Source organism: Danio rerio, chromosome 5 (genome assembly GCF_052040795.2).
Source record: "Danio rerio strain M-AB ecotype USA chromosome 5, GRCz13ab, whole genome shotgun sequence".
In the NCBI taxonomy this organism is placed as follows: domain Eukaryota; kingdom Metazoa; phylum Chordata; class Actinopteri; order Cypriniformes; family Danionidae; genus Danio; species Danio rerio.
In genome coordinates, this window is record NC_141025.1 from 5,017,118 (window position 1) to 5,027,500 (window position 10,383).

The 10,383-nt window shown below is 38.6% G+C and overlaps 1 protein-coding gene across 4 annotated transcripts in view; it reads left to right on the plus strand.

The window, feature by feature from the left end:
• LOC563292 (zinc finger Y-chromosomal protein 1) overlaps nucleotides 1-10,383 on the plus strand; it is a 41,192-nt gene that overhangs the window by 28,067 nt on the left and 2,742 nt on the right. For 2 of the 4 annotated variants that reach the window (XM_087253170.1, XM_087253169.1), the window contains exons 5-7: nucleotides 934-1,050; nucleotides 5,071-5,205; nucleotides 8,214-8,354. In XM_087253170.1, the coding sequence (XP_087109296.1) occupies nucleotides 934-1,050; nucleotides 5,071-5,205; nucleotides 8,214-8,354 (393 nt within the window). Of the gene's footprint in view, nucleotides 1-933; nucleotides 1,051-3,904; nucleotides 4,788-4,840; nucleotides 5,206-8,213; nucleotides 8,355-10,383 lie in introns of those variants that run through there. The other 2 variants (XM_087253171.1, XM_087253172.1) reach the window with 2 other exon arrangements.

Here is a 10,383-nt window from a genome sequence, read left to right on the forward strand (position 1 = left end):
GCTAAAAAACACCAAGGAAATGTGTGTAAACGTTTGAACGTCTAGAAATTAATAAAAATGTGTAAAAAACAAATTCTCTTATTATTCTGGCATTTAGCAAATGTAAATCATTTAGGTGATCCTAACAGACCTTAAATAGTAAACGTTTAGTGTGATTTACCATCAGACATTTTTTTAAAAAAGATTTCAAGAGTTCCCACTTAGATATGCTTGGCACTTATAGCAGGTTTGGCATGCTGTCCCGGGAGAGAACCCTGAGCTCGGAGATATTTGAGCCCAGGGCTTCTGCCCGGTCTAGAAGCATATCAGGGGAGAAAAAAAAAAGGAGGAGATGGGGTGGAAGGGGGGATTCTTCCAAAACGAAGATAGAGCAATAAGGAGAAAGTGATCCCTTTATATTAATCTAGGATCATTCTGATTGGATTTTGCTGATTACGGATGAGTGTCCAGCGGTGCACAATCATATCACGTGCTCCTCTCGAAATTAGTTTATGAAACTTTACTACGTTCCTTTTTTGTTTGTCAACTTCTGGTTTCAGCTGTAAATATGCATCACTGAAATGTCCTTGTTTTTGGTCATTTTTAAATAAATAAATATGCATCACTAAAAACATCCATCATAAATAAATAAATAAATGTGCATTGTTAAATTTGTGCTTATGTTTGAAACCAAAAAAAATGGAGCATCATTAAAAACATCCTTGTCTTTGGTAATGCAAAATCAATATGTAAAACAGAAATATCATCATCGTTTAATGAAACAAAGTAAATGTGCATCACTAAATATGTCTTTGTTTTTAATGCAGTATGAATAAATGTACATCGCTGAACATTTCCTTTTATGTTGATGCAAAATAAATCAAGTTGTTTTTGTCTTCAGCCTTGTGTCATGCTGCAGTCCTGATAGAGTGATGTTTTTGTGTCTGTGTGCAGGAGAAACCGTAGATCTGGGCGAGAACGAGACTGTGGCTCTGGCCGAGCCTGTGGTTCGTCCTCTGAGAGAGAAGATCTACATGTCTGTGGGAGATGGTCATCACACACAGACCGACGGTGAGACACTCTTACATTTACGCTTTTGTCCAAAGCAACTAACAATTGAGGAGGCATTCAGCGATTCAACAAGAAGAGGCAATACGCACAAGAGCGGATCCTGGTTTTTCTTACAGGGTTTCTCATGATCACGGAAGAGGTTATTAGCTGTTGTTTGGATGATACTAGTGGTTTAACAGTCCTTGTGGGAGTTTGAAGATCTTCCACCAGTGAGGAACGGTGAATGAAAAGGTTTTGGAAAGTGACCTATAGCATCTGTAGTGGTATCACAAGGCGGTGCACATTTACCTTGAGCTGTTGCTCTGACTGTATGAAGCGTGCACAGATAGATTTATAGTGTGGAGTGATACAGAAATACAGAGTAACTATTTTAAGCTGCGAGAATTGACCCCTCTGAAACCGATAGTTCACATTAAATTGAACATCTAACGGCTGATTTCTACTTCTGTGTCGAGTTATCTCCGTGACCCACGGCACCTGCCCTGCACTTAGTCGTGCATTTATACTTCAGCGTGCTGTTTGTGTTGGGCTGGGCGATAATTCGATATCGATAATTATCCTGATATATATTTTTTTACGACAAAACGATGATGACAGTTCGTTAGGTGTTCGATAATATTTACGCACTATGTGCAAGGCTGCGCTGGTATTTTGCAGCATGCCCTTCCGGATGCCACACTCAGTACAAGTGTACAGCCATAAAGTGTTAGTTGCACTTGGAATGTAAGGAAAAAATAAAGTAAAAAATGTCACAGTCACTGACATTGTTGACAACAAACGTCACTATAAACTTCAGTAGTCTGAAGCTACTTAGTTTTTTTTTTTCAGAAGTGAAAACAATACATTTATGATCAATAAGCAGCCCCAGATATCACAGATATGATGCTGTGCGCTTCAGGGCCATTCTCCTCTGTTTTTGAGGTGATGTGCATAAGTAATCCTTTATATGTCTGACGTGGTTCACACACAGTGAATTATGTTTGATCAAACAAAAGAATAGTGAAATATGAAAACAATGATCGATCCCTGTGGCTTGTACAGCACCTCTCATCAGTTGGAATACAATAACTTTTGCATAGATTATGGTGGAGACATTTTTCTTTTTTCCTCTGATTACAGACATGTGCAGGAACCACCAACATTAATTACAGCACGCTAGACCACACACAACCTAAAAGATAAACTTTCAAATTTGAGTTTATAAAAAAAAAGCGCCTCTTTTTTTAGGTGTTTATTATAACACAGACAACATATACAGATATTTTAAACACTTTCAATAGTGTTTGATAAATCAAAGGGTTTTCTTTAAAATGATACCAAAGTTTTGCATTTACACCTCTGCATGTGGATTTGGGAAGCCTTTAATTATGGGTTGGCAAAATCCAGACGGAAATCTTAAATTAACAGCAGAGTTTAATTCACCATTAAAAGGAGAGTTCATCCAAAACTGAACATTCTGTGATCATTAACTCACTTTTTACTTTTTCCAAATCGGTGTTATTTTATTTATTTATTTTGATGTTGAATTTTAATAAAACATGAACAGTAAATACTGAATTGAAATTATACTTTTTTTATTATTTAATTATTTATATTGTCAGACAGCTAATACATTTCACAAAATGTGTTAAATCAGCTGCACAAAGCGGTTGGCATGCAGAAAATCCTATAAAATTAATAGATGTAAAGATTTTATGTTTATCGTGATAAATATCGAAATCGACTGACTTGAAAAAAGTGATCGTGATCATTTTCTTTTGCCGTATCGCCCAGCCCTACTCTGCAATAACACTTCTGAAATGCTGGCTGACAGTAGGTTTTTATGTTCCTCTGTGTCGAGTTTCTTCGCTGGTGTTTTGTTTTTTTCTGAACGTTACCTTATGACCGCTGTCCACTGAGTGGGATGGTACGGTACAGGTCACCTTTATCAGCAGGGTGTCCACTGAGTCTTAAAAAGTATTACAAATTGAGAAATTAATTTAGAGAAATTTAAGGCCCATAAAAAGTATTAAAACGTCTTTTTTACAAGGTGTTAAATTCAGTATCAGTATGCTAAAGTATGCCTGAATTTATTCTTTGAATATTGGGATGCTGTGTGGTTTATGAAATCAAACAAATCCTGCTAGATTTGACATCGCTGCTTTGTTTACCTAAGTAACCAGGGAAACACCGTTATTACTGCTGCTGTAAAAGCACAACCTGCTGGATTAACATTTTTATTCAGTATGTCAATACAGTTTTTAGGGGTGTAACGATTTATCGTTGTACGATTTATTGTGATGCAAAAATGTCTCGATATGCATCGTGGCGTTATGACGATTTGATTACGATATGACGTCCGTTTTCTCTTATTAGTTGAGCTGTTTGCACGTGAGCTACGTTCCACCTGCTGTCGCACGTGAGTTCAGATTGCAGCAGCAGTAATGTTAGCAGACCAAGATGAGTGGAGCTGAAATAGAGGATGGCCCATCCTCTCAAAATCAGACGTCTGGCAACATTTCAGTTGTACAGTCATTGCTTTAGACTCGTCCGCTTTTTGACACGCATACTGGGACAAACATAGCCGAAGTTTTAAAGTCTTCACAGTGATTTACATACTTTGCACAGCGACATGGATACCTCCTAATGGTGTTGAAAGAGTCACATACTGTATTTATAAGGTACAATTCACCCTAAAATATCATTCTGTCTTCATATAATGATGTATTGACGGCCGCAAAATCACACATGACGTAAGCTGACCGTGAGCTGTTACTACAGAGGGTGGACTATGGTAGACGCGCGCGCGTCTGCTTCAGTGAACAGAACCTGCAGGTTGTGACTAACATTCTGCATTCAGTTTGTGGAACAGAGTGATCGTTCAGGAGCCGCGTGGGAAGTATGAACAGCAGTGGAAATGAAACCGAAAGCGTGCACATTATTTAAATAATCATATCGGATTTTAGAGTTATGATTACGACGAGCATGAACTCTTTTGAGTACAGAGGTACACAAAAATGCACGTCAACATGATACACTTGATAGCGCCGACATCAGCGACGCTGAAGAAATAGTAAACCTGCCTAAACTGCTGAAAAGAGCCACGACTGTCCTGTGTAATGAAAAGACGGCCACCCTGTCACTCATCATCCCCAACATGAAGACAGCCATCCATAAAAACCTCTCAGACAGACACACATCAGTTCAGGATTATTTTATAGAACTGCTGATTACCTGGAAATGTAGATTGCACGCACAAAAAACGCAAGTGACCAAGCAAAGCCTTAAGCTCTTACTGTTAAATTCAATTGAATTGAATCATTTCAATAATATTTTATAAGAAGTTTTTAAATCGTTTTATTTTCCAGAGACTGGAAAAAGTCCCTTTTTATTTTCTTAAAGAAGGTTCAGTTTAACAAGTTGAAACAAAAGAAATACATAAAAAATAGTTTACTTGGTAATAAAAAAAATATAAAATAAAATTTGCATTTCAGTTTCATTTTCAATTTTTATTCCAAATATCGTGATACATATCGAATCGTGAACATTATATCGTGATACACATTGTATCGTGAGCTGAGTGTATTGTTACACCCCTAACAGTTTTAGTTTAGGATTAAAATGTTGGCAGTGTTACTGGTTGAAACCTGAAGTGGTAATGAGGTCTTAAAATGTATGCAAAGAGTCTTAAAAAAGGTCTTAAAAGATCTTGAATTTTAAACTCTGATTCCTGTATATACCCTGATCTGGCTTTGCATGTTCTCCTCGTGTTGGGGTGGGTTTCCTCCGGGTGCTCTGGTTTTCCCCACAGTCCAAACACATGCGCTATAGAGGAATTGGATACGCTAAATTGGCCGTAGTGTACCTGATTGTGTGCAAGAGTGTATGGGTGTTGCCCAGTGTTAGGGTGTAGCTGGAAAGACATCCGCTCGTGCTAGATAAGTTGGCGGTTCATTCTGCCGTGGCGTCCCCTAATTAATAAAGGGACTAAGCTGAAAAGAAAATGAATGGATGAATGTTTTGAGTGTGCTTTGTGTGCAGGAGGCTCTAAGCTGTCGGATGAAGTTTACATGGAGGTTGTGGTTGGAGGTGAGGAGCCGGTTCCTCATGACCGGCCGTATGACAGCACTGCACTCAGCAAAGACTTCATGCCTGTGGCCTGGGCCGCCGCTTATGGTCAGAACACTCACATTACTTCATATTATCAAGATCATGCAAACCTTAAAAAACTGTTTTAGATTTGTGTCACATATTATCATTATTATTATTTCTGTATTTTACCTTGTGTATTATTTATTGCTGTTGGTGGCTTTTAATTGTTAGAATATTTTTATAACTAGAAAAGTGGTATTTTTAAAATGTGGTAAACTTGGATGTTTTTTTTTTTTTTTTTTTGCCATGCCATAGCCAAAGAAGCGGAAATGGCAATAAACTCAAAATTCTCTTTCTCTCAAGATCATGCATGAGAATGACAGCCTAAATATAGTCTGTCTGCATGCATAATAAAATATCAAGTGCTAAAAAAAGCAATAGACATTATGACTTTACTTCTATTCAGAGTTACTGATTTACAGTTGAAGTCAGAATTATTATTCCTCCTGAATTATTATTCCTCCTGAATTATTATTCCTCCTGAATTATTATTCCTCCTGAATTATTAGCTTTCCTGAATTATTAGCTCTACTGAATTATTAGCTCTCCTGTGTATTTTTCCCCCAATTTCTGTTTGACTGAAACATTTTTTCAACACATTTTTAATCATAATAGTTTTAATATCTCATCTCTAATAACTGATTTATTTTATCTTTGCCATGATGACAGCACATAATATTTGACTAGATATTCTTTAAGACACTAGTATTCAGTCTAAATTGACATTTAAAGGCTTAACTAGGTTAATTAGGGTAAAGTTAGGGTAATTAGGCAAGTCCTTGTATAACTGTGGTTTCTTCTGTAGACAGTCGAAAACAAATATTGCTTAAGGGGGCTAATAATATTGACCTTAAAGGCCACCTATGGTGAAAAATCTACTTTTCAAGCTGTTTGGACAGACAGGTGTTGGTAGTGTATAGACCGTCATATTGGTGTGATATAAACACACGCAGTCCTTTTTCTTTTTTTTTCAATTTAACAACATAAAAAATAAAAATGGTGGACCAATTGAAGCGGTTTTTTAGACCCACCGCAACTTGACGTTGGAGTGCGGTCCCCCCGCCCACCAATATTGACTGACAGGCGCATCACCAGGGGCCTCGTGTATTAACGCTGCGTACGCACAAAAACTTTGCGTACTCCACGTTTGGATTTACTAACCATGAACTGAACGTGGGAATGTGCGCAGCTCCACGCCAGCTTTATGGCTGGCGTACGCACATTTTTTGTGCGTGTCTGTTTTATTTCCATTGGCGACTCCTAGAGGCAGTTGTGTTAAATTCCTCTCTACAAAGTGTCTGAGCCGTGCAATGGCAGCTGTATGAGACGGGTTCATCTAGTAGGTATATAAGGTTTCCATACCATACAGTTGACCAGCTAAACATTAAAGCGCAATTTGCAGCGGTCGCCTGTTTTCCCAATGTAATCTGAGCTATCTACCGCACGCACATTGCTATAAAGACACTATCTGAAGATGAATTTGCATAGTGCATCAGAAACATTTCCATTCAATAAATGTGCAAATAAAATATGATGCACAGACTTATTAATGATTCCTACTTGTCTTTCTCGTGATAAATAGTTGGCAAAATCTGATATGTAGCGGGGAAAAAAGAAGAAAGAGTTCATAAGACGCTGGATTCGAACCAAGTTCATGCTCGAACGTGTCAAACCATGTTGACATGCGTCTAACGAGCTGCGCCACTGAGACTGTTAAGGGTACTGCAACATTTTACACCTATAATCCACACTATTTCTTTTTTTAATTAACTCAGTGCGATGTTCAGACCCAACTGTGTTAACCGCATCAGCTAAACTCTCCCCACTCTATTTTTTCTTTTGTTATTAATTTCGAAGGACAAACTTGCAAATAACACCGCTTTCCTCCGGTCTACCTCCGAAAGCAGCACCTCTAATTCACATTCTGTTCAAAGTTTCTCTTCTTGCTTGCTTTTGCCTTTGCTTTTTCGTTGGGTTTTGCCAAAGTAGAGTCATTTGCATATTCATACAGGGGAAGAGGCAGGGAGTGGTTTTGTGCTCGTGCATGTTGCGCTCTGTTTCACCTTCATTCAGATGTACAAAAGAATATGCGTGAGATTCGGCGTACGCAGTGTTTCATACATCTGAATTTTTTTCTGCGTACGCACATTTACAGCTTTGTGCTTACGCAATGTTTTAGTAAGATTTCCACGCAAGTCTTCGTACATGAGGCCCCAGATCCTTAGTTTGTTGTTTCACGTCTGCCATTTTCAGCGTGTGAGTCAAAGCGATTACACTAAAGGAACACCCGTGCTCTGTTTTAAGATATAAGGCTTATTGGGCTCAACACAAGATCAATATTCTCCACATTATCGCTCTAATCGGAATTATTGTTTGTAACTTTTGGTAGGTTTGCAAACATGTGTACTTTTCATTGCATCTATGCATTTCTCGCAAACACAGAAGCTCCCTGTGATCTTAACTAGCTGCAGCTGGAAAAGTGCAAGCGTGTTGCCTGATGTGCGCGTCTCTCCATTGGAAATAAAATAACGTTACGTTGGGCGGGAAGCCGAAACTAATTTTCATGTAAAACGACAAACTCCTATAACAGCGAGCTGTGTACACACCCCCAACATGACACTCTTTAAGGCATTATAATAAAAACATCTGAACTGTGTGTTGAACTGAGCCTAAACTGGCACACTGAGAAGATCCATAATATTAACATTACATCATAAAAACGAGGTAAACTATGTGCCCTTTAAAATGGTTTAAAAAACAAATTAAAACTGCTTTTACTCTAGCTGAAATAAAACCAATAAGACTTTCTCCAGAAGAAAAAATATTATAAGAAATACTGTGAAAAATTCCTGAATCTGTTCAACATCATTTGGGAAATATTTGAGTGAGAAAAAATAATTTACCAGAGGGAGAGTTATTTTGACTTCAACTGTATATCGCAGACTAACAAAATATTGCAATGTCAGTTTTTTCCCAATATCATGCAGCCCTAGTTTTGTTGATAGAGCATTGCTGGTTTGTTGTTTCGTAAGCAGGAGCAGATGAAGGCTGTGAGAACCGTAATGGAGCAGCGAGCGCTTTACTGCACATCGACGAGTCTGATGCACTGGATAAACTCAACCGGCAACACGGCAAGAACAGGAGACGAGCTGAACCTCGACAGGTCCAGACAGGTAATGTTTTTTTTTTTTTTTGCTTTCTCACAATTATGTAGATGTAAAATAAAGGTTAGTATGAGTAGGCTATTACCGTTACTCTCAAACACATGGTAAAACAACAATTATATTAGACCTTTATGTAGCTCTGTTGGTTAAAATGCTCAATTTCGTATAGACTTTGAATGGTGGACTTGAACTTTAAAGGGCCATGAAACCCCCTGGTTTCAGCAGGGTGTTTTCACACCTCTACTTTGGAAAAAGTCAGAAAAGTGGGCGTGTCCAGCTCTGTTTAGGGGGGAGTGTCGGAGGAACTAAAGATGGTGTGGGAGTGTCTATTTGGGCACGCGCCAGTTTCAGAGTCAAAATACACACACACACACACACAGGAGAAAGTGATGGTGTTTAACCTACATGGACATCTGTAGTTGAATTATTTGCCAAATTATTAAATGGTGGACCTTAACTGCAGTTTGGCTCTTTCATTCAGGGAATTCATTCATGCCCCTCGCGACAAACAAGAGTTTTGATTCGAGGAGCTGCTCTAAGCGTGTATTTTTCATGCAATGTTTGATACCGCAAGGCGAATGAGAGAAAAAAACCCTCCGCATTTCCCGGAAACTTAGATGCACACGGCAGGTAGCGTCGGAAAGCCGCATGTGTTATTCCGGTCACTAAATGCGGTGAAAAACCTACATGAGGTTAAAGTTTGGTTGTGGTGCTAACATGTTTACACTCGGTGCAATAGTTAACTTAGTTCGATACGAACAAACTGAATAAACAAAGAGCGCTGGTCGCTCACTTACCAAATCTGTAGAGACAGGACAATCACCAGCAACTAGAGCCGCATCTTTATGAAGAGAAGACTACAAGCGAATCCGGATCTCAGCGTTTGCAGATGAGAACAGCTCTCAGGTAAACAATAATCCTCCTTAGACACGTAAGTTATTATTGTCGAGCGTCGCGTACACTGTTAATCCACACGTGATCCAGCTGAGCTCTCACAGAGAGAAAATAAAAACAAAACTTAACTGCAGCAAACTATAAAAGCAACACTTCACGCTTGTTTTGCCAACACAACGTGGCGTCTGTCGTCTAAACACTGTGACGGTAATGAATATTAATGAAGTTGCACAATAGAGCGCGCTGATTGGTTTGAACCAAGCTTTACTCATGCATTAATGCAACACACTGTAAGACGTAATAAGACACACTCTGGCACAGGCGTCCAGTCTGCACGCTGGAATACACGCTATTATGTCATGACCGTGACGCAGCTTCAAAAATTCGTTTCAAACCAGAAGTACGAATTTGCTTGAAATAACGCAAAACAACCAATTTACACTTTTTAGTGAAATATAGGTGTCCTAATAGTGTTTTTAGCAGTGTGGGACACATATACCACTGTCAACAGCTCAACACATGTGTTTTGGTGTTTCGTGACCCTTTAAATTAGTCCTGGTCATTAATGCACAGTAAAGTGATGACATCAGAATACAACTATTCATAATTCTGAAGTTGAAGTATTATGTTTGAGATAGATGCTTGCAATCTGTCATTTGCAAGATTTCTAGATAATCTTTTTCACTGGAAAAATCAAACATTTCCACTTGCGTTATATTCAACTGTATATAGTTGCACTGGGTGATTAAAATGGATACCTGTATTTACTGACCGAACAGCATTGTCAATATCGATAATAAAAAAGTTTGCTATGAAGTTTCGGTATGAAGCGCTATAGTTTTATTAAACTTGTTTTACCTAGTATTTCTGAACAGCCCTCCGTCCACTGAAAAAGCACATCACGTGACCACACACACAGACACACCCACACACACTGTCATGTGCTCGTCTGGTCTGAGCTCCAGAGAGCAGTGCACGTCGGACAGTTTATCAAGGATGTAGTCGCGTCTCACTATAGTTGTTAAACGTGATATTTAATTAGTCTTGTCTCTATCTAACGACTCTTTGGTCTTTTGAATCTGTCACAGCATCAGTACACTGCTTCAGGCTTTCACTTTAACACTACTTAGTATTTTTAGTGAAA